Source organism: Neovison vison, chromosome 4 (assembly GCF_020171115.1).
Source record: "Neovison vison isolate M4711 chromosome 4, ASM_NN_V1, whole genome shotgun sequence".
In the NCBI taxonomy this organism is placed as follows: domain Eukaryota; kingdom Metazoa; phylum Chordata; class Mammalia; order Carnivora; family Mustelidae; genus Neogale; species Neogale vison.
The window spans coordinates 40,449,733-40,473,711 of NC_058094.1; the positions used below are offsets into that span (position 1 = coordinate 40,449,733).

The 23,979-nt window shown below is 52.1% G+C and overlaps 1 protein-coding gene across 1 annotated transcript; it reads left to right on the top strand.

Moving 5' to 3' along the window:
• Nucleotides 1-2,764: 2,764 nt before the first annotated feature.
• On the top strand, nucleotides 2,765-21,154 carry GDF6 (growth differentiation factor 6). Its single transcript, XM_044245256.1, has 2 exons — nucleotides 2,765-3,271; nucleotides 18,036-21,154. Exons 1-2 carry the CDS (start codon nucleotides 2,851-2,853, stop codon nucleotides 18,998-19,000), a joined length of 1,386 nt encoding a protein of 461 aa, XP_044101191.1. The 5' UTR covers nucleotides 2,765-2,850; the 3' UTR covers nucleotides 19,001-21,154.
• The last annotated feature ends 2,825 nt before the right edge of the window (nucleotides 21,155-23,979 follow it).

Genomic DNA, 23,979 nt, shown 5'->3' on the forward strand with positions numbered 1-23,979 from the left:
CCAGACTCCATCCTGATAGAAATTAAAACACTGATAACACAAACCACAAGTGTTCATTTCCCCGAGGGAAGGGATGGAGAGAGACCACAAGGAGGAAGGCTCTCCTGGGTGACATTGGGGAGGCGGATGAATGGAGCCAGAAGGCTGGGCCACATGCATCTCAGGGGTGACAGGTAGACAGAGGGGAAAGGTTGCTTGTGCTGGTGAGCAAGGAGTTCTGAGCCTGTGGTTAGGCAGAGATGGCCTGTGTGGGCCGGGAAGGGGGTGGTGAAGACTCACAGAGAGGGGCACAGGGGCACAGTGGAGAGATGTTAAGGACAATGACTTGGCAGTGACACAAAACCAAACAAACAAACAAACAAACAAAAAACAAAACAAACAAACAAAAAAAAAAAAAAAAGAAAGAAAGAAAGGGGCCAGCAGACATGCTTTAGGCATCGTATTAAGTGACAAGGGCAGGACCCAGAATGGTATCTATCCCTGGATAGCAAGGATAGGGAAGCAACGTGCTTGACAAAGAAGGAATGGAAGCAAACCCACAAATCAAAACATTTTGATTTGGTGACTTGTTGGAGTAGTAAGAATCTGAGAAACAATTTTGTCCCGTTTCAGTTCCATTTCCTTTTATGTTGTTAATTTAGGAAATAATAAACAACTTCAAAGCACAGAAGAAACACAAGAAGAGCACCTTTGAGTGTAAGATCAGAACCTGCCAATCATGAAATCAAAACTAGGGGGTATACATGGGATTGGGATAGTTCCACAGGGGCATCTGTGGAAAAAAGGAGGAAGAGAGCAGCCAGCACAGACTCTGGAGCAGTGTGACCTTGGGCCTCTGTTTCTGTACCTGTAAAATAGGGATAGTACAACACCTATAAGACTGTTTTGAAGATTAAGTGAAATAATGTATGTAAAGGGTTTACAACCCTGCCAATACACAAGTTCTCTTAGGTGTTTGCCATGACTTGGTGGAGGCCTAGTGTCCGAGACAGAAAGCATAGCCTAGACATTAAGGAAGTTAAGCCATGAAGAGAGCAGGGACAGGGAAGTTCCTTCCTTTGCAGTCAGGTGAGTGGACCCTGCAGGGACAGAAAAAGGGCAGAGAAAAGCAAAAGTAAGAGGGAAGGGGGTAGAAACTGGGAACACACACACATGAAAAGCAGTGTGGGAGGAAATCATCTGAGATCAAATAAAACCATAAAGAAAAAAAAAAGGTAAGAATGAGGGATACTGGGTGGGTGATAGACTCTTCTATGCGGGAATGGGAACCCACGATTTGGGGACAGAGCCCTGGGTTTTGTCCGGGCTGAATATCCTCTTGGCTGAGTGTCCTTGGAAAAGTCATCTATCCCCTGTCTGTCTCATTTTTTAAATCTGTGAAAGTGAAAACAGTAAGGCCAACTTCACAGAGCTGTAGGGAGAGGAAAGGAGAGCATTTTATGGTTGGTGGCAGGACACCCAGTAAACAAGGAGACTCCATGTCCACAGCATTCCAGGGCACAGAGCACTGTGGGAGAGAAGCAGCCCTCCGCCTTGACTTCCAGCGCTCAGGCCCAGGAATGAGCGAGGCAGTGGGCGGGGAAGACACGCACGGGGAATCTGGGGACAGATAAAGGAAACTCGTGATGGGGCGAGGCTGGACTGAAGAGAAACAGATTGGGGAAGAGCTGCAAAGGGAGGGGTCCACCGAAAGAGGAGGGGGAGGCCGCGGAGGGAGAGGGTGGGAAGGCAGAGATGGGAGGGCAGTGCGAGAAGAAAAGCAGGCTGGGGAAAGAAGGATTGGAATGCAGAAGGAACCTTGGGAAGGAGAAAGTACTGAAGGCGGGAGGAAAAGAAGAGAGGGAAAATGGGGATGCCGTGGAGGCGGGGGCCAGGCCGCGAGAGCAAAGAGGACCCCGGGAGCCGACCGAGGAGAAAAGCGGCTAAAGCCAGAGTCAGAAGAGGCTGGGGACTGCGCGAGAAGAGAGGCTGGGGCCTGCAGTAGAGTACGGCAGCTTGTAGCATCCATCCAGACACCAAAGACTCGTGGCCTTTGCCTGACCTCGAGGGTCGGGAACAGACGCCCTGTCTTTGTGGAGAGCGGTACCCCACCGAGAGAATGGGGCTGTTCTGGGCTGGGCCCTGCGCCTGGGACGTCGCGAGGCTTCGCTGGCCCCGGCCTGGCCCCTGAAGGCAGCAAACGGCCGGCCTGGAGGCTGGGGCCGAAGAAAGAAGGTACCACCACCCGGAGCCAGAGCTCAGTCGGCTGCAGAGGCGCCCGCCGGGAGCCGTCTCTGGGGCGGGGGGGTGGGGGGATCGCTGCGGCCGCTTCCCTCCTCCCGGGACCGCACGCTCCCGGGACAGGGGAGGCGACCGGCGAGGACCTAGGGCCCGCGCGGCATCCCGGGGGAGGGGGGGGACCGAGCTTCGGACAGTGCTAGGGGGACTCTGGCGCTGTGGATGCTCCTGGCCTCCTCGCCGCCCCGCGGCCGCGCCCGCCTTCCCCCGCCCGACGCTCCCGGCCCGCTGTGCTCACGCCGCCCGGCAACCCCGCGCGCGTCCCGCGGGGGCGCTGCGTCTCCCAGCCACACCGACACACCGCGGCCCCTCTCCCCTACACCTCCTGGCCGCACCACCAGCCTCTCCGCCCACCCTCCGCTCCCCTCCTCTCCTAGCCTCTCCCCTCCCCTCCCCTCCCCTCTCGGCGAGGGGCGGGAGGGGGCGTGGCAGGGCCGGAGTTTGTGTGGCTGGACCCGGCTCCTTGCACTCGGAGTCCGCGCGAGGAGCCGGGCCCCGGCCGCTGTCCAGCCGCTCCGCGCCCCTCGCGCCCTGCGCTGCCGCCTCTCTGGGAGACCCTGCCACTCGCTCGCCATGGATACTCCTAGAGTCCTGCTGTCGGCCGTCTTCCTCATCAGTTTCCTGTGGGATTTGCCCGGTTTCCAGCAGGCTTCCATCTCATCCTCGTCATCCGCGGAGCTGGGCTCCTCCAAGGGAATGAGAAGCCGCAAGGAAGGGAAGATGCCGCGGGCGCCACGAGACAGTACCACGGTCCGGGCGCCCCTGGAGCGCCAAGAGCCACTACCGCGGCCACAGGATGAACCCCGGCGGCGGCCGCCGCAGGAGCCCCAAGCGCAGGAGCCTCCTGGCAGGGGCCCGCGCGTGGTGCCCCACGAGTACATGCTGTCAATCTACAGGACTTACTCCATCGCCGAGAAGCTGGGCATCAACGCCAGCTTTTTCCAGTCTTCCAAGTCGGCTAATACGATCACTAGCTTTGTAGACAGGGGACTAGGTAAGTGGCAAAGAAGATGTCCCACTCCTCTCTCCCTGGAGCTCCGCAGCCGCGGCGCTGCTCCTGCTCTGGCAGGAGGCTACATTTGAGAATTCCCTTCCCGCTCTGGACACCTCGCCCTTTCTTTTCTTAAATTGTTTTTCTCCAGCCCAGTAAGTTTCTGAATGCGGCTGCACATTTTATTCCAGTTTGCAATCCTCCCTTCCTCGCTTCCTTCCTTCTCTCCCTTCCTTTCTCTCTTCCTTCCTTCTTTTGCAGAAAGCAGCGCGGTGGCCGCTCGTCTGGTGGCTGGTGGAGGAAGCGTGGAGGACGGGAGGTGGCAGGCAAATGACTGGGTCTGGAGAGGGGCCGCGGCGGGGACTGACCGCACACTTGCCACGGGGGTCTCGGGTTGTGCGCGGTGCGCGGTACAAGGCCGGAGTTACCGTGGCGGACCGTGGCGGGACCGCGCGGGGCGAGTGAGCCTTTGAAAGCCCCGAGTTCCCATCCGCTCTGGGCGGGAGGGAAGGGGTGGGAGAAGAGGGGAAGCCGGCAGTTGCAAGTCCCGCGGTCTGAGGAATGAGTCCGCGAACGGCGTCTGGCTATGCCCTGACCCAGCCGCTGCACTGGTTCCCAGCTCCTCCCTGCGCTAGATGTGGGGATCATCAGCCCGGCGAGAGCCCCGCGCCCTTGGGCGCTTTTTGCTCCTGCAGCGCGCTCACCGCCGCTCTGAGGAGGCGACCGAGTAATTTCTGCTAAGGCAGCGGCAGCAACTGGCAGGGCGGGGCAGGGACAGGGGCAGGGCAACTAAGTTTAAGGATTTGTTGGTACTTATCCATATGGGTGCGTGGATATGCTCATCCACCTTTCCCAGCCAGGCATCGCCCCCCTCTCTGAGCTTCTCCCAGGGGCCCTGTTCCTGGTCCCCTCTGAGGGCGTGGTGCGAGCCTCTGTGCCCGCGGAAACTCCTGCACTCGCTCCTTGCCACCCGCCTTGGTTCGCGTGGTGAATGCCTTCGAGAGACTCTCGCGCTCCCCTTGGTCCCAGAAACTGAGGAGGGATGCACAGGCACGAGGAACTCCGTTCCTAAAGAGGGGAGACAATAACGTGGAAGGAGACAGGAAAGGAAGAGAGAAAAAGGAAAGAAAAAGGCAAAGGGGAGGAAGGGGACGTGAAGAAAGGAAGGAGGAGATTAAAAAAAAAAAAAAAAAATGAAGGCAGCGATCCACCACCCCCGCCCAGACTAAGCCCAGACTTAGCTTCTCGGCTTTGACCAGTTCCCCGCCTCCCACTTCCAGGTCAGTGAAAGTGGGGTGGCTCGGAAACCCGCGAGCTCCAGGGTTCGGGAGGACAGGGCTGGTCCCTCCCGCCTGCCTTGAGTACACTCTCGTCCTCCGAGCTTTTCGGAGGGCGCTAACTGCCCCTAAACTCAGGGCTCTTCCCGGGCTTCAGACCCCAGCCTCCACCCTTGTAGCCACCTTCCTTGCGGGCCAGGGTTCCAGCCCACGCTGGGTCCGCCGCTGCAGCCGAGGTCAGCGAGGTTCATGAGCTGCTGAGAGGTCCGTGCGGCAAATTAACGCCTGCTATTTTATGGTGATTTTAGGACTCCTAAAGTCACCTCTGCAGATACTTATGGCTTCTTCGTAGCGCTGCAGCTGCATCCCCAACCTCCATACAGCCAGCGCAGCTCGCCCATCCCTCCCACCCCCAAGCACAGTCTCTGTCCTGCTTCGGTTGTCCCCCTCCCTCCAAATCCTGTTTACCCTCTCCCTTATAGTCAAAGTCTAGTCAAAGACCACCCTACACATCCCTAGTGGAGGGACTAAGGAAGCTCAGAGAAAACTCAAGAGGCCTTTTCCCAGGGGAGGAAATCCCGGCGGCCCAGGCTGGTGGGCCGTTGGGCGCAAGTTTTCTTTTCCCCCCAAAGAAAGTGGCAAGAATCTCCGCCCCTCCCCCCCAAGCAAGCACCCCCTAACTCCTAAGCTTCGCCCTGCGAGTTTGGTACGGGACCAAAAGACCCTGCAGGCTGTTCTGAGGTGTCTACGGAAGCCTGAGGCGTGCAGGCAGGAGAGGGAGGTCTCTGGGGCGTTCAGGTCCTGCGCAGACGCGGGCTCGCTTCACCCTTGTCTGCTCAGCAGCCTCTCTCTGGGCACCGCGCTGGGCATCCCTGGGCGCCGGAGGTGGGGAAAGGGACTGGCTGCGAGCCCAGGCCCAGGGGGGCCTCTGTTCCCGAGCCAAGGTTTCCAGGCTAGCCCGACCAAGAACCAGACGTCGGCTTCAACTCCGGAACTCCGTCCCCAGCCGGAGGAGACGCGGAGTGACCACTTGCACTGCAGCTTCGAAGGCACGGTCTTCTCCACGCTCTCAGGTTCCCAGAAAACGCGAAGAAGGGCAGTTAGTTGACTGGGAAGGCTGCGTGGCTCGCCGCATGCCGCTCGGGGGTGAAGGAGTGCGGAGCCCAGAGCAGGAAGGAGCGCGCAGAGGAGGGGGTTGTGTTGCGGGCTACAGCGCCAGCTTGATAAAGGGAAAGCCTCACTTTCCCTCTCACTGATTTTGATTTGATGTGTCACCGGCGGTGACCTCGGGCTGGACCTTCCGGGGCTTGCTTAGCATCGGGCCCCTGATTGGAGTGTTTCAACTCAGCGATCTAATTGAGGGTTCATGTCATAACACATCAAACGATGTCTAGTCTCCCGTGATGGAAGGGACCCGCCAGCCGCGCATCCCCGGCTCCTGGCGAGGACTTCCGCCCCTCTCACGTGGGGACTTTGGACCGCGCCAAACCCGCCTACGTCCCCTCCCCCACCCCGTGGATGGCGGGGCAAGGAGGAAAGAGCAGAGGCCAGCAGAGAGCTGGGCCAGCCGCGCTAACTTGGCCCCTTGCCTCGGGGATGTTTAAATCGCCGTCGAGTGCGGCAGGCTTGACTTGGCCGAGCAGGGGACCCTCAAGGGGGAGGAGCAAAGAAAATGGAAGGAATCCTGAAGCCGGTTCTGGAGGCATGAACTCCGAACTCATGTACAGTATTTGTAAAAAGCCTTCCTCACCCAGGAACCCCGGAACCTCAAAAGTTGCCCCTCAGGCTTGCGATTAAGAGTGGGCGGGCAGGGCTAAAAATTAGTCGGAAGTGAATGAAGAGAGCTTTGGGTCCATAAAGATAGCACGTCCTCTATAACCTCACCCTTGCCACCTTATGCCCGCCAGACACCTCCTCCCGCCTCCGCCAACACACTGCCATTGGGGAGACTTTACTAAAAGTTTTATTTTTTAAATGTCCCTCCTCTCGATTTGCTCTTCAAACATCCAGGGGTAATACTAACCAACATATATTGAGCATTTACTGCATACCAAGTACTGTGCTAAAATCTGTTACCCGAATTATTTCATTTAATTCTAACAACCACCCCTGGGGAAAGCACTGTTTTACAGGTGAATTAAGCAAGACAAAGAGGTTAATAAGCAAGTTGCTGAAAGTCACACAGAGGGGCAAAGCACATATCCAGTTCTAGATCTTGCATGCTTAACTATGGCACTACACCGGTAGGGTTAAGGGCGAGGAAGCAGAAGTTTGAAGAAGGAGGGGGAGGGCAGATTACCCACCCGGTCTAATATTCTTATATATTTACTTAAAACCCATTTTGGAGTTGGAGCGGAACTTTGGATTTGAGGGTCTGGATCCATGTTGCGCTTTGCTTCCTCTTTGTGCTCTCTGTGAAGGCACATGCTATCCCTGATCTTTAAATATTCCTCCATATTGTGCTTTTCAAATGATTTTGAATCCATAGTGATGGAAAGTATGTGCAGGTGTGTGTTGGTGCAGTTATAAGATCAGAATAGATCAGGTTGGATATAGAGAAATTACAGTTTAGCACATCAAAAGGCCACTAGTACTGGAGCCCTAGGTCCCCAACCCTGGGGCCTGGGAAAGGCAGACAATTGGAAGTTCTGTGAATTCAACGTGGCGGAGAGAAAGAGAGAAACAAACCGACTTTCCCTTTAGGGAGTGAGAAGGGATACATACTTCCAACAAGGGGGAGGGACCTCCCCCTTGGTTTTGGAAGAAACCAAAATGAGTCTAAGAATACTGCTTTGAGTTAAGTTTTCAGATGGTTTGGAAATAATAGGACTTCTAATTTTTTTTTTCTCTGTTTACTGTTGTTGTTTTTAGAATAGCCTTCTCAGAAAGGAGGCAGTAGGGAAGAGATAAAAACCAAAAACGAGATCGGAACATCCTTGAGGAACTTGACACCCTAGAATTGAATCACGGGAAAGTTTGCCATGGCTGATTGTTGGCTTCTTGGTTTACCTTCTGGGTGGTGGTTATCTGGGAGCAAGGCAGGACAGTTGGGCTAGCCGTGCTGTGGGGAGGATATTCTAAGAGCTGCAGAGTCCCCTCGCGATTGAAGTTCGTTTGGGACAGCATGTTTATGCAAAAGAGCGAGTTTCTGGGTGGACCTGGGCCGCAGAGTGGCGTAATCTACGCAGCAGTGCTTTTGCCCCGACCCTGTTGTCGTTGGCAAACGGAAAATGAAATATAAGCAGGGAAGTATTTTAATGGGGACGGAGGGAATTCACAACTGTTAATTATTTGGTGACCTTGTATTCGATTTGTTTGAGTCCCTTATAAAAACACTAATGCAGACCAGACGGCCAAGTGAGGAAGCCGGCAGAAGGTTCCAATCTACTTTATTTCCCCGGAAAGAAGGAACAGCCTTGGAAAAGGATTGCTGAGCATTCAAGTGTGCGTGTGAGAGCGCGCCCGCGTGCGCGCCGGCGTGGGGTTTGCAGTCCCGGTTCATGATCTTCCATCCGGCGGGTAGACTGGAAGGTCCTGGAAAAAGGCCTGGGGCGAGGGAAGGAAGCCTTAAGGAAGAAGTTTGTTCTTCTCTTCGGGTTGGAATGATTAAAACATTTTAAAGGCCACAAACCAGAAACGCCTTAGCCATTGTCTTGTTCAATATCGGTTACTGTCACCCCCATCCCTAAGGCCTTAAGGGTTGCTTACAAGACTCCTACCAGGCCCACCTTAGCAAGTGAGCTAAGAGCACCGAGTGCGTTCTGCAGCGAGAGTGCAAGCGGGGCCAGAATTCAGGGCGAGATTCCTCTGCAGGGGAGGCTAATTTGAAAAGGGCTTTGAACATTTTCCCCAGCGCGGGAGACACTTGGGCTCTGGGAGTTTGCGCTGTAGAGTCGCTGGTGGGGGAGGGGATCGAAAACGCGCTCAAACATCCTTGTCTTTTCTCCACATTAAAAAAAAAAAAAAAAAAAAAGTCATCTAAGCCACAGCCCATGACAGGCCTTGAGAATCCCTTCTTCCGCAGACTGAATGAAGACATGAAACCTCCCCCACACACCCCCGCCCCCAAGACCTCCGAGTTTGCGCGCCGCCGGAACCCTCGGGGAACTCGGGCATTGCACAGGAGGAGATCCGAACGCAACTGGTTTTTTGCCCAGTCGGAGTTCTCCGGGTTCCGCCGCACACCTCCTTGAAATGGGGAGCCGTGTGGGGGAGGTGAAAAGAAGGGGACGCAGAGGTGGGAGACAGATGATATGATAGGACAGAACGAAAACTGTCTCCTGGCAGGACTGCTGCGTGCAGTAAACGGCGCAGAGCACACCAACAATGATCCCTGGGGGCTTTTAAGTAAAGTGAGGGACATTAGTTCAATAAATCGTCGGGTATGGACTAACCCTGGACAAACGATGCTCTCTGGACCCGGGGACCGTATCCCAGCCGAGGCCGCGAGGTGCGGTCAGCGGGAATGTGGATCCTCCGCGTCCTTTCGTTGCTTGGCACCAACCGCCTCCCTGCCTGCCCCTTCCTGCCTGCCCCTTCCCCGTCTCCCCCCGCCCCTCTTAAAGCCCTGGCTGTTTATTTTTAAGCTCAATGGCGGTTAAGTGGTATCTTCTGTTTACAGGAATTAAATAGGTCCTCGTCGGCCTAATGGGTTCCAGGGTTGCTGTTCTCCGCCTTCCAGGACAGTCCATTAGCGCTGCTGGGGGCGGAGGGGTGGGTGCGCGTGGCGTGAGCCGCTGCAGGCGCTGGGAGGGACTGGCCAAGAGCGGCTGGCCGCGCTGGCCCGCTTTCCAGAAGATGCGCGCGCCGCGCCGCCAGTGGCCGGGGTGTCTGGGGGAGGAGTTCGGCTTAGGGACGCGGTGGTGGGCGTGCTGGAGAGGAGAAGGGCGGGCTTCTGGCCCAGTCTGAAGCGGCGTTAGCTTACCAAGCCCAGCAGAAAGTGGGGACAGCGCGGAGAGGTTTGGGATCCCCGTGGTTCACACGCTCCCCTGTCCTCCCGAAAGAACGTAGGAACCAAAGGAAATCCGTGAGCCTGCTTTGCAAACCGGACTTCCAGGCCCTCATCCCACTTCCCAGCCGAGTCTGGGTCCCACGCCCCGTGGGAGGGAAACTGAATGATGTTAGACGACGGTCCACAGCTGCCACCGCGAATCTCATTTTGCTGCGACGTTAGTTCGGAAGTCAGCCCAAGGTGAGCGCAGCGGCGCGGAGTTTCCACTATTCCTTCTTCAGAAGCCGCGCCCGGCCCAACACTTTAAAGAACTCACCATTGAAGTTTCTCCGGCCAGGACCCCTGGGCACTGAGGTCCTTTCCTGTCCACACATCGCGCCAATTTGAACCCCCTCTCTGCTCCTGCAACCTGAGAACTGGTCCGGGAGGAGAAACCAAATAAAATGGGAACATTTTTTTCTACTTTTGATCTCGAAACTTTCTAGTCAGAAGGCCCGATCCTGTTCTAACCCTGAAGGGTGCTTCGAGGCATCATTTCCTCTTCCCCTCCGACCCTGGGCCTGTGTGGCTCCTCCAGTGGGCTCCCAGTGACCCTACTGGTGAGCAGTGCAGCAAGAGCGGCACTGTCACGTCACCCCATCCGGCCCTGCACGCACAGCTCCCAGGGAAAGGAAGTGACCTTCAGAGGACATGGGCCCGCGGCGGAAAGGTGGGGAGAGACAGGTGCAGCATTTGGCCATGGTACCATTCCACTTGGATTTCACTTGCAGTGGTGTCAAATTAAGATTCTGGATGCCCAGGGGTAAGACTTCAGTGAAAAGAGACCCCCGCGAAGAGTTCTTGATCTTGGCCTCCAATCACAGGTTCTTGAACCCTCCTCTAAGAACGCGTTGCCACCAGCGTTCACACTAAGTTCTTGGTCACCACTTTCAAATGAGTCCATTTCCTCTTAGAGAAACGAAAGAATCTCCTTGAAGCACCTTGGGAGTCCTTCTGGGGGAGCACAGTGTTCAGGAGAGAGGGCTGGCCTTCAGCTCCTGGCAGAACTGGTCCTTACTGCCTTGGAAGGCTGTGCTGAGGCTCCCAGGCCATGGGAAGTTCGCCTTTCGCTCCGGTGGTATCTGGGGTTTCCCTTCCTTCCCCGGCCACCCTGCCTCCCTCACTTCCTTCCCCTCCATCCAGCACTGGCTGGGCCGGAGCTTGGTGTGAGAACACTGGGACTTCTGTGTGGGATCCAGGCAGGCAACCAAACCTGCTTAATCATGTGGGGTTCACAAGGCCCAGGCTCTTTAAAAGGAGGACAGTGCGGTCTGCCAGAACCTGCCTCTCCAGGTTCTGTGGAGGACCCGCCTTGGGGCTCTCTGTTTTTTGAAAGGAGGAAGGAAGCCGAGAAACGCAGGGCATGCTGTTGGAGAAAACACTGGGGAAGCCAAGAGATCCAGAGAGAAGTTGGGTGGGTGAGTGTGTGGTGAAGAGACACACACAAACACTTACGGACTGACTGGGCCTTCTCAGGGGACTTGCTCTGCATGGGGCCCTGTGCTCAGCCTAAGGGGCCATTCATTCCTACCTCCCACCTCCCTGCCAAATGTGTCTGACCATCTCAGGGATTCAACCTTGAGGGGCCTGGGGGTTAGTCTCCTTGCCCCAGTCCTCACCTTTCATTGTGGAGCCCTTTTGGGGCAGGAGGTGGGGAGGCACCATCTGTCCACAGAGCCAATCTGGGGTCGGGATGAGGGTGACATTCTGGGCTAAGTGCTGGCCCTGAGCCCACAGAGGAGGGAAACTGCAGGGAGGGACCTGTCCTTAATAAGGTTCTGGCTGGAGCTTGCTTATTCACCTGGAAGTTGTGAGAGAGACCTCAGTAGTGGATGACGTAATGACATAAGGCACTGAGAAGGATCAGTTTGATAGCAGTGAGGCCACAACCCCTATGGGCCTTGCCCTTCACTGACACTCAGGTGGATAGGAACTGGAGGTCCTTGTTTCTCTCTTTACCCCTCGGCCCAGCACCTTTCCTTCATTCACTTCTGGAAATCCTGCAGAAATAAGTAGGTTGCCTGTCCTCAAAGTAGGCCAAGAGGAGTACAGGTACGTCTTCTGCCTACCTGGATGTAGGTAGTTATGCTGAGGAGTGACTGCATTCATTGGATGCTTCTGTGTGTCATGTCCAACTGGCCCTGGGTGCCTTGACTCTGACCTTTCCAATGACTCAGCAAAGTGAGGGATGGCTCTCCCATTCTACAAAGGAGGCTGGGAGAGATTATGTGACCTTGAGTATCCAAGGTCCCAGGTCAGGATTCAAATCTATATCCCTTAGACTCTAGATTCCTGTGCTAATTCCACGTTGTCCGTAGTAACCAATATTTGCACACGTCTTCAGATAAATGTCTTTCCTACTCTTTCTCTCATTTGCTGCTTCTCCTTCAGTGACTCTGTGAGTGGCTGTCCTTATCTTCATTTTGTAAATGAGAGAATTGTTTCCCTGTAAGTTCTCTTTCAAAAGTTCAATTGTTAACATCCCCTCAGTTCTGCTGTTTAGGAAGTGATTTTCTTTAGGGGACCAGAGATTGATGCCTTTCCCCCAAGCGTGGGTTGCCTGAAAGAGCAGGAACTTTCTCAGGGTTTCTACCAAACACAGATCAAGTTTAGGATGTCCAGGGTGATGGCACAGATATTGGAGCAGGACTGTCCTGTCTACCTCTTAGTATCTTGGGCAAATTACTATTCAGCAATCTGTATTTTAAGCTTTCTGGTCTGTGACATGAGCATAGTAGTGATATCCTTTTCTTTTCCACAGTTTTGAGGCTTACATGAGTTAATGAGAATTCAGCTCATGCACAGCGGATGGTAATTGCTACACCACTGTTTGCTATTATGATTTTTATTCTGGATGGTCAAGCCAGAGCACCCTGTAGAGGCTGAGTTGTGTGGACTGCCTCCTGAATCTGCCCCTCAGTGAGGATGCTTAGCGAGCTCAGCAGCTGGCACCAGATCTCGACAGAGGCAGGACTCAGGACAAGAATACAGGCTGAAAAAATAACCCACAGGTTATTTCTGTGGCCCAGGAGGGGATAACCGTTGGAGCGCAGATTGCTCTTAGGCGTTCACACCCCAGGGGAGAGGGCTGATGGTTCATTTTTACTCATCCTGTACATCTGACTTTATTTCCAACCTGTAGACTTTCCCACCTCAAGGCAGTGCTGAAGCTGGGTGACCTAGGGAACAAGCGACTCCAAATTTAGCTATGAAATCCCTGCGTGGAGGTCTTCTTCCTTCTAGTAAAGGAAGAAAAGAGAAGATCCTGCGGGAACCCAGTTGGCCAGAAGTTGATGGCATTGGTGATACACGTGTGTCGCGTGTCCTCCCTCCCTCTTTGCACCATCGCCCAATCAGAGCCCTGGAAGAGGGTGTGGCCTTGGGTCGGCGGGCACAGGAACTAAGACCTGCAGATCCTGCCCTTCAGTAGCTGCGAGACATTGGGGAAGTGAAGATACCTCGCAGGACCCCAGTTTCCTCATCTATAAATGAGCATAACGCTAGAACGGGCCTCACACCCCGCGGTGAGGATTCGGGGACAGAGCCCATCAAAGCCCCGGAGCACGTGCCTACCGCAAAGACGCGTCCCAGAAGCTTCCGTGCTGCTGTTGGCTCAAAAATGACGGGGGTTGGGGGGGAAGGATTAACTGCGAAGACGTCAGGAAGTTTTCTATGTAAACGGGTGCCAATCCCGCCCCTCCTATCCCTCCACCTGTGGAGGTGGGCGTGGGAAAGCCCACTATCATTTTGGCTCTCTGAGCCACTGCCTTGTCGCAGGATCTGTGTCTTCGGAGGACGTGGGGCGAGACGCGTGGAGAGGTGGCGGGCGGGTGCGGGTTCAGGCCTGCCAGACGCTTGGCGAGTGGCTGTCCAGGGTCACTGAGAATTCAAAGGATGGGAGCCTGATGCGCACAGAGGAGCTCTCTGAGAGACCTGGAGCCCCGGGGGCACCCTCAGGGCGATGAGTGACAGGAAATCCTGGAAAGATTCTCAAGAGGGACCTCAAGCTGCCTGCATATCTCAGAGATGTCTTGGAAAAAAGGCAGTGCAGGACCTTCTCGCCCCAAACCAAATGAAGTTGAGGGTTTTCGAAAATCTTGGAGGGGTGGCCCCAGCAGGGATAGCCCTGGGGGACCCTGGAGGCACATTTGCAGCCGCTGAATGTCCGTCGCTGAGGCTGCCCTCCTGGGACTCAGGTTCTCTGGTGTCTGGTCTTTGGTGCCATGAGCATACTTTTCCTTTCCTGTCTGGGTTTGTTTCTTAGCTCCCTCCAGTCAAGCACTGTAGCTCCAACCTGTGTGGATGACTCTACCTTCCTAGGCCAGTTTTCTCATTTAAATGGGTGTTACAGTCCCTGCCTTGCAAGTGACTCGTTCTTTTTCTCCTGTCCTCATTGGCTTCTTTTTAAAATTGTTTATCAAATTCCATACGAGGTGTGCATATTTGAGGTGTCCTCACCTCAACCTTTTGCCAACTTGCTCCTACTTCAAAAAAGGCTGACCTACTTATGAAGACTTTTCTTCAAATCTGCAGATGGTTTGCTTCTTCCTTCTCCTTCTCTCCTCCCCCTCCTTCCTGCATCCACCTACCTGGGAGAATTGATAAGGGCAAATCCAGCCATCGTAACTTGAAAGGTCTGTACCTCCCTCTACTACTCAACAAGTCCTGAGGTAACTGGGTTTGAGCCAAGTGGTAACAAACCCAGTTCATGCAAATTAAGACCAAAATAAAAAATCTCCCACGATTTATTACTGACTGATTTCAATATAAAGGCCTAAAGCTTAGGATTCACTTCCAAGATGTAAATAGAATGCCACAGACCCAATGAAAGGTGCATGTTTCTAGGGAGGGGGAGGGGAGAGAGGGTCATCTGATGATATCAGACCTCGTTTATACCGGACTTAATGGGAGAGGAGACCTGTGGAAGGGAATGTGAAGGGCTGGTTTTCTACCTACAGGTGGCCTTGGTGGCAGAGCCAGGCTTTTTGATGCCAGGTCAGCAGGCAGAGTGTCTTCAGGGTCACAGGGGATGGTGGTGTTTGCACTCCCCAGGTCGGATGCCTCCTCTGGGCTATTTCTGTGATGCATGGCTCCAGAGCAGGTCCAGACAGGTGGGGAATGTGGTCTGTAGGAGAGCCACGCAGAGTAGCCACTTTCTTGGACCCTCTGTTAAGGGATTAGGGATTAGAGTTCGCAGAGACCCAGTGAGAGTACACGTGCCTGAAAGTTAAAAAAAAAAAGTGGGGGTGACTGTGGGGGGTGCAAAAAGGAGCTGGGAGAAATAGTCACTTGGTTCTGGTGAGTACCGCCTTAGACTCTGCCCTGGGTCCTGTGTTTTGGAGGACACTGTTTTGCCCCAGCTCCAATGGTGCCCTAGCCAAGGGGACAAGCTCATCTGGGATTAGTGGTTCTTACAGTGGGATCCCAGACCAGCAAATCAGCATTACCTGGGACTAAGACAAATGCAAATTCTGGGCTCCTACAAACCCCTGGGTCCTGAGAGAATTTCTGTTTCTAACAAATAGTGATGCTGTATGATGTCACGATGATCTTGCAGATTTAGGGACCTTTAGGTTTAGTGGCCTTGAGAGCTACTACTCTACTGTGGTGCCCAAACCATAGAGCCCTTGCCCGGCCAGCTGCTTCATAGGTCTGCCCTCCTAAGAGTGTATCTACACCACTGATACACACCTGGGAAGCCTGGACCTTTGGTCGAGGTTGTCCATAGTCAAGTGGGTGCTGCTAAGCCGGTGGGGTGGAGCTGGTATGGAAAGAGAAGGGGGCAGGTTACTGACTGAAGTTCCCATTTGCATCCTTTCCTTGAGCCTTGGAAAGATACAGTCTGGCTGGTCTTGCTAGAAAGATCATCAGAAATCCCAAAGCGGCAGAATCAGTAGAGCCCTCTTTCTACAGAGGCTTTTCTCTGTTTTGACCATTCTTGGGGACCGGAGAAATGTGACTCAGCTGTAGAGACTAACCATGACAAGCCCACACTTTTTTTTTTTTTTTTTTTTTAAAGAGTAAAACCCAAAGAAGGCGGATTGCTCCATGTTTCATGAAAGAGAAATAAATAGATGACCCATTACTCCTTCTTATGCTCTCCAGCCCGTGACAAACTGTCTCAAGAGTTATGTAAGCAGAGATGGAAATGATTTCCTTATGGCATCCATGTTTGATTCCCAGCAAGCTCTGCAAATACAGTTTGGACTGTATCCCCTATCCCTCATCCCCCAGCCATTGCTGGTTGCTTTTAAACTCTAGTACCCGCGCACTCTATTGGAGAGGCCATGGGGGCAGTGGGGCTTAGGGGCTAAATGCTCCAACTCTGGAATTAAATAGACTTAAGTTTGGATCTCAACTTTTTTCACTTACTAGCGGCCAGCCTTCGGTAATTAACTTCATTTCTCCAAACCTCCGTTTTCCCACCTGCAAAATGGGAACTACCTTACAGAACTGGTCTGTGCTTGTGGGTAAAGCAAGGGTGAAAGCTGTCAGCCCTCCCAATACTTAGCTGGTGCAGCAAATGCCTTCAGTCCCTCTCATTACATCCTTAGTTTTGGGAGCGAGAAATATGAGAGGCAAGAAAGTAAAGCCTAAGGCAATGGGTCCAGAGAGCTGGGTGGTGGCTGAAGGTTGTCAGAGGAAGGTTTCTTTAAAGGAGGAGAAGAAAGTGTGCTGAGTTCCCACTGATTTTAATGTGACCCTGGTCGGTTTGAAGGTCTTGGCTTCCATAAATCAACCGCCTCCAGCAGCTTTTCCCTCTTCACCTCTCTAACCCTTCCCACAGCTCGATCTCAGGTTGGGACATGTGCCTTCGAGGGAGGTAGCCAGCATCGCAGTCAGCCCAGAGTGGGGACTGGGTGTGGCTGAGGCTCCAGGTCCAGTGCCCCGGGGCTACATCTGGACAGGCAGTGAGGGTTGGACCCAGGACCCAGTGACACTTTTACTATTGAAATCGAACTAAACTTTACTAGCTTCTGGGGAAAGCTGGGGGCTTTGGGGATTTTTGTATTTGCTGGGTTGTAAATATTTTATGAGAAGGCAGCCCAGGAAAATCTGGTTAGCTTTCCGCCTTGCACATTGAAGTGGGGTTGGTTTCATGCACAAATGCGTCAAAAAGGAAGTCAAGTTTTGCCTTGGTCCCAAAGAATTCGTCTTGGATTTTAAAAGCCTATTATTCCCTACCCCCCCAATTATGTTCCCTAAATTTCTTTTTCTTATTTGTAACCCCAAATTTAATCTTCAAGATGAGCTGCAAAGCAAGATTTCAAGTTGGGTGGTTGGGTGGAGGGGAGAATGTCACCGTGTTTGAGGTTTTCTGCTAACTGATGTATTTCTCATTGATTGCAGGATCTTCTCAATCGGATAGATGCCTGGGGTGTGTGTGTGTTTATTCATTTGCCCCCCCCCCCTTCTGAAAGCTTTGTTGCTCTTTTGTTTGTCGTTAAAATGGTGAATTTGAAAAAGAAAGGAATCAAGCAATCCCACAGAAGACCCTCATTCTGTCAGCTTTGTGCTGGGCCTAAATACTTCAGCAAAAGTGTCTAGTGGGCAGCAACGTTCCCCCAGTCTAAACTAGGGCTGCATCTTCAGTCATCTTGGAGCTTAAAAACAAAAACAAACCCCAAAATGACCGAACAAAAAACTAGCAAAAACCCAGTACCCAGGCTCTGTTCAGGGACCTCGCTTCCGTTGGTTAGAGCAAGCCCTGGAACTGGTAATTTTTCAAGTCTCTGGATGATTACAAGGGACACCCAGAGTGAGAATAACCACTCTGGAAGTTTCCAGCTTACTGACCAGCATGTACTCGAGGTCAGGCACAGCTGTACCGGCTGCAGTAGGATGGACAGGACCGGGCGGAGTCCTAGCTCCTATGGGCCAGTGGGCAGGGTGTTGCTGGGAAAGACAGACCACTAAGGAGACAAATATAAACGAGGTCGTCGTAGATAGTGCTAAGTGCCCCTAAGATAATAAACCCGGGTCCTGTGATAGTGACCGAGGGAGGCTACTTTAGATCAGGGTGGTCGATGATGGCCTCTGGGAGGAGGTGACATTTGAACTGAGACGTGAATGATGAGAACGAGCCAGCCAGCCGAAACGAGGGCTAGGGGGAGCGCGGCCCAGTCCCACGACCACAAAGGGCACATTAGTGGTTACGCAGGCTCCTGGGGGAAAACCCGGGAGGCTGCAGGCGCGGCCGCCTCTCCCGCAGCCACCAGCCACCGACTTCCGCCCTCGGAGTCCGGGGCTGACGGGGAGGGCGGGGGGTGGTGGTGGTGGTGATGGTGAGGAGCTCTCCATCTCCTAGCTGGTGCTCCCCCTCTCCTAGCTGCGCACCGGCCGGGCGGGGAGCCGGGGTGGTCAGGCCCCCGGCTGGCGGAGGTGGACTCCCAGCCGGCCTGCCCCGCTCCCCGCCCTTTTCCTCCCGGGGGCGGCCGCAGAGCACCGGGCTGATCTCCCCCTTAAGTGAAACTGACTGTAATTATTTTTTATCTCGCAGACGATCTCTCGCACACTCCTCTCCGGAGACAGAAGTATTTGTTTGATGTGTCCACGCTCTCAGACAAAGAAGAGCTGGTGGGCGCGGAGCTGCGGCTCTTTCGCCAGGCGCCCGCAGCGCCCTGGGGGCCACCGGCAGGGCCGCTCCACGTGCAGCTCTTCCCCTGCTCGTCGCCCCTGCTGCTGGACGCGCGGACCCTGGACCCGCAGGGGGCGCCCCGGGCCGGCTGGGAAGTCTTCGACGTGTGGCAGGGCCTGCGCCAGCAGCCCTGGAAGCAGATGTGCTTGGAGCTGCGGGCCGCGTGGGGCGAGCCGGGAGCCGGGGAGGCCGAGGCACGCGCGCCGGCGCCCCAGCAGCCGCCGCCCCCGGACCTGCGGAGTCTGGGCTTCGGCCGGAGGGTGCGGCCTCCCCAGGAGCGCGCCCTGCTCGTCGTGTTCACCAGATCCCAGCGCAAGAACCTGTTCGCCGAGATGCGCGAACAGCTGGGCTCGGCCGAGGTCGCGGGCCCCGGAGCCGCGGGCGCCGAGGGGTCGTGGCCGCCGCCGTCGGGCGCCCCGGACGCCGGGCCTTGGCTGCCCTCGCCGGGCCGCCGGCGGCGGCGCACGGCCTTCGCCAGCCGCCACGGTAAGCGGCACGGCAAGAAGTCGAGGCTGCGCTGCAGCAAGAAGCCCCTGCACGTGAACTTCAAGGAGCTAGGCTGGGACGACTGGATTATCGCGCCCCTGGAGTACGAGGCCTACCACTGCGAAGGCGTGTGCGACTTCCCGCTGCGCTCGCACCTGGAGCCCACCAACCACGCCATCATCCAGACGTTGATGAACTCCATGGATCCCGGCTCCACCCCGCCCAGCTGCTGTGTGCCCACCAAATTGACTCCCATCAGCATCCTGTACATCGACGCGGGCAATAACGTAGTCTACAAGCAGTACGAGGACATGGTGGTGGAGTCCTGCGGCTGCAGGTAGCGGCGCCTTCCCCGCCGCCCTGACTGCAGAGGGGTGGAGGAGGAGCTGGCCTCGGAGGAGGCCGGGGGTCGGGGAGCAGCCTGGATGTGGCAGCCGGGTGGGAGAGGAGGGCGCTCAGCCTTCCCGGAACCTTCCACCTGCCAGCCCAGAGGGAGACACTGATTTTCACACCTTGCCTGGCCACCCAGGAAAAACAAGCCAAGGAGGATTTATTTAGTTTTTTTTTGTTGTTGTTGTTGTTTTTGTTTTTGTTTTTTCCCCCCTTTATTATCGTGGCTTTGGATTTCCTTGTGTGCCTCACAGGTTTTGATAGGAGGTGGGGGGCGGGGAGACGCATACCGGTTTCTCAACAGCTCCATGGATTGAAAAATTTATAGTTTAAGAAGAGAAACAGTGTGGGAGGAAGAATCACCTTTGGCCACGTCTTGGTTTGATTGTTTTCTACCCATGTAAAGAAGGTGGTTTTTTTGGTTTTTTTTTTTTTCTGGCCATGTCATAGCCTGTGCCTTGTGACCTCCCAAGCAGAGAGTGTTCAAATAGAGGAACTAGCACCGAGAATAGGAAAGCCAGGAAGGGCCCTGCCTTTAGAAGAACTTGCTCCTGTACTGACTGGGCCCTGGCCTCTCCCAATACAGAGAGCTGGCAATCCGCATCTCACTGGAGGGGGCTCAGGTCACTGCCTTTACTGTTGCTTTTTCTGGTAGGGGAAAGGGGAACTGGTATGGATGGAATGACAAGAATGAGTCCAAATGGAACCCCCGAAGGATAATGAGAAACCACAAGGCCTGCCTCTGAGGGGGCCTGACACTGAGGTGTATGAACCAGGATGGAGGTAACCCAGGAAAACCCCTTCTGTGGTGTCTGTTTCTAATTGATTTTTCTAAGCAGAGTTTGCCAAAATTCAGACATCCCCTTTTAAGGGGAAGGTGATTTTCCAGTTAAACAAAAAGCAAGTAGGGGTGGGAAGCTATATAACTAAGATAAGAGGTGCAGAGAAGGGGAAATGAGCCCAGAAGCAGAGGATGAAGTCAGGAGAGGAGGTGGTGGCCCCCTTGGAAGGATGGGGAGATGGGGCCAGTCCAGAAGCAGTCAAGAGAAGGATGAAAGGGGACTCTGGTCCCTGTGCCCAGAGATTTCTTTCACATCTATGTTCCCTCCCCTCTTTCTAACATTCCTGAAAGATTACCAACCAGCAATAGCCCAGGGCTCCCCCCAAAAGAATTGTTTCAGATTGTAATTACCAGTTAGGCAATGTTTTTAAAACTTAGTAATGAGAAACTGTGAAAAGAGCAAAGTGTTACAATGAGCTCCGGGTGGGAGATGGGGAAGGGACAGTGAGGAGGGAGGCAGGGGTGGAATTCATCTTCTAGAAGGAAGCAGGAGAGAGCACAATGCAATTAAATACCCATTCCCAGATTGTTGAACCCATAAACTCCCCCCACCCCCTGCACCAGTATTATTTTCAAACGTCATCCGTAAGTAGGCCCTTTGCAGAGTTTGTTTCCTTCTCATCTTTGACCATGAAATGGTGTACATAAGGGCACTTGTACCAAACATTAAAGAAAATTTTTGTTTTTCCCAAGTGGTTTTGCTCTCTCAATCTAAACCTGTTGCTTGTTTGGTTCAGAGAACTACAAACTGTCCAAGAAAGGGTGAGAATGATAATAAATGCTAATATAAAATACTAAGTAAAAAAAAAAAAAAAGACTTGGCCAGGAGAAATAATTTAAAATGCACATTTGCTTTGGATGCACTGTTGTTCTGTTAAGGCTGTATATATTTGTTTATTTAAGGTGACTGCAAGTGCAAAGAGAAAGTGGATAGCATGCAATTCATCCTAATGTACAAACGTTATATGCACTCAAATGTTATAATTTCTAATATTTTTAAAGTTTATATTCGAGTTGTACAAAGTTAAGCATTAATCAGATATTTCATTCTTTCATAATGTTATCATTTTCTTAAATATTATTACAAAATTTTAAGTCTGTCTAATGGAGAGTTTTTTTAAACTGTCTACCTCACTATAATACAAGTATTACAACACTAAAGTTATCAGAGGTCGATTTTATATTCAAAGCATTTTTTACAGTACACTTTTCCTGGATGATACTCCATCTAATACTGTATTATTAAACTCATTTTCCTCCTTAATCACGCAGCCTGGTTTATATGGATTTATTTGGAAGAACCCCTTTCTCGAGGAACTACTGTCCATGGTATTTTGGTCCAGTATGGGACTGAATGTCTGAAAAGGCACTCATGATTTCAATGTCCTTCCCTGAGAGCGTTGCACTTTTTCTTCATAACTCTTGCATGAGTCTTCATGAAATTTTCCCTCACCAGATTAAAGCCAAATCCTTGCCAACTATTCAAGAGCAGTGCTGATAAGCCTGTAACTCATTCCAGCATCTCAAGACCCCAAGTAAGAATTGGATTATTTTCTTGGTTTCTTTAATGTTGAAAAAAAGCTGTAAATCACTTAAGCCAACCAAGCTGCCAGGAACTCCCGTTCACATGAATGGCATACAGCAAGCAGAAGATAATGCGCTCTTTCTCTGTTCTTGCTGTAAATTGGGCTTATACTTGCTGTACAAGTCTGAGCCTTCCCTGTATGCCAGGTTCAATGATGTACATGCATTATTTCATTCAAACCTGTCAGAAACTCCAAGTGGTAGGTGTTATTTTTATCCCCACTTTGGGGTTGTGGAAACTGAGGCTAAGAGAGTTTAAGTAACCTGTTGGTGGTCAGCCAGCCAGGGTATGGTGCTTAGCATTTTTTTTTTTTTAAAGATTTTATTTATTTGCCAGAGATAGAGAGAGTACACACAAGCAGGCAGAGAGGCAGGCAGAGGCAGCGGGAGAAGCAGGCTCCCTGCTGAGCAAGGAGCCCGATGCAAGACTTGATCCCAGAACCTTGGAATCATGACCTGAGCCCAAGGCAGCTGCGTAACCAACTGAGCCACCCAGGTGTCCCTGGTGCTTAGCTTTTAAACCAGCTCTTTCAGACTCTGGACCTTTTGCAGTGTTAACCACTGCCCAGTTCTGCCCCAACATCGTCTACCTGCTCTCCACCTGGTGCCTAAATGTCAGCATGGGGAATTTGCAGTTAGTCAGAATCACGGGGTGGGGTGGGTTGGGGTGGGTGAGCTGTCATCGGGGCCACCAGTGTCACTTACGGTTTGGGGATGTATGACTGCTGGGAAGCTGAAGCACAGGTAAGGATTGCAAAGCTCAGTGAGTTCTTCCCTTTGGCTCGCCTCCGGAAACCCAGAGTTTTAGGTCATTGCTGGAGGTCTGTAGAGTCTCTACAGTTTTCTGGAACTGCCTGGGTGTGGTTTTGTGAGTTCAGGTTCTCAGAATAATGATCAATTTACAAATAAGTTGTGTTTCAATAGACTGATTGTAAGGCCTCTGTGTAGAACCCAGAAACGTTTTCCTGAGGAAACAATGTTGGTTTGAATTTCCAGGTCATTTTGCATAAGTTTTATTTACCCAAACGGAACTTTTTAATAAAGCAACTTTGACTTCTGGATTTGGGGAACAGATAATCACCTGGGAAAGAAAAAAAGAGGCTCTCGCTCTTCTCTTTCCTGGGTTGAGGCAGATTTTGAAACAGTTGAGAATTCTTTGCATTTTTCCATCACTCTTTCTATATCCCTCACCCAATTCCCCAGCCTCCCGACTGCCCCCGGGTCTCCCAGCCCTACACTGTAAATCCAGATTTCCCTTTTCTGCACAAGTATTTCCAGCCCCAAAGTTATTTTCCTCTCTTCCCTCCATCAGAAAGTTTATTCCTTCACTCAGATGGTAGAGGAAACACAATCTGGTTGAATTACATGAAGATGTAAATATCTCCTAGCTTCTTAGCCTTGGAGACATTTGCATTTTAAGAAAAGAATCTTGGTTAACTCAGATTTCTTGTGAGTGATGCGAAAGACAATATGGAAGATTCAACACTCAAGCCACACACAATCTGAAGAGTTGAATGCGATCTCGGCCCCAGTGGTATAGGGTGAGTGGAGAGCCTTGCCGGTGTGAATTTTTTGATGTCCCCTAGGGTATATTTTGAAAAGACTACTTATAGCTGACCTGTTTTAAAAATTAATATCCAATATAGTAAAGCAAAACATTTAATGACTTAGTTGCTTTTTTCTAAAGCTCTTAAGTTTAATGAATGTGGCCCCAAAGAGAGTTTGTTGTCCTTGATTTTGCACCCAAAAGAACGCCCAACACACAGCATAACTCAGTAAATATGCTGAATGAATCGTTTTACAAATCCTATTTTGCTTGTTAATTTAATCATTTTAACAAGCACTTTGAAGGGAGGCTTAGATTTATGTCTCCTCGCCTCAGGTTGAATGGATCAATCTCCCTTAATCAATTCTGGTTATAAACCTAGTTGATAAACTTCCTTTAAATATTGTACTGCTTTTATCAACTTACTATATTAATTTTTCTTTTAAAACTCTTCAAATTTCTCTAAGAGAAAAACCTTCTTATGTAAACCACTCCAGGTAAAGCTAATAAATTAAACTTTATAAGATGATGATTCTTAAGTTCTAGTAAGCATTTCAGTACTGTTTATGTCATTTAGCTTCACATTAGGAATCTAAAATTGATTACTCAATTACACATTTAAATTGATTTCAGAGGCTAACCTGTTAGATATTTAATAAACATTTTTTCAATGCTTGTCAACATTTTATATACCAAATATATACAGATTGTATTGTGGATTTAAAAAAAAAAACCCCAATTTGGAACTTAGTACAACAGCGCTAATGATTTAGATTCAATTTACTTAATCTTTGTACTCTATTCTGAAATTTCCATGGGTTAAAAACATTAACCTGGTCCTGAAAACCATGTGTCACACACAAGTGGGGAGACCATTGCAGCAGACTGTGGCTGTCAATCTACCGTAGGCTTCAGCTGAGAAAGGAAATGGATTCTCCCTGGGACACTGATCACATGCC

Coding starts and splice junctions, on each gene's coding strand:
- GDF6 (XM_044245256.1), top strand. CDS start 2,851: ATGGATACTCCTAGAGTCCTGCTGTCGGCCGTCTTCCTCATCAGTTTC. Junction 3,272..18,035: donor CTTTGTAGACAGGGGACTAG/GTAAGTGGCAAA, acceptor TTTATCTCGCAG/ACGATCTCTCGCACACTCCT.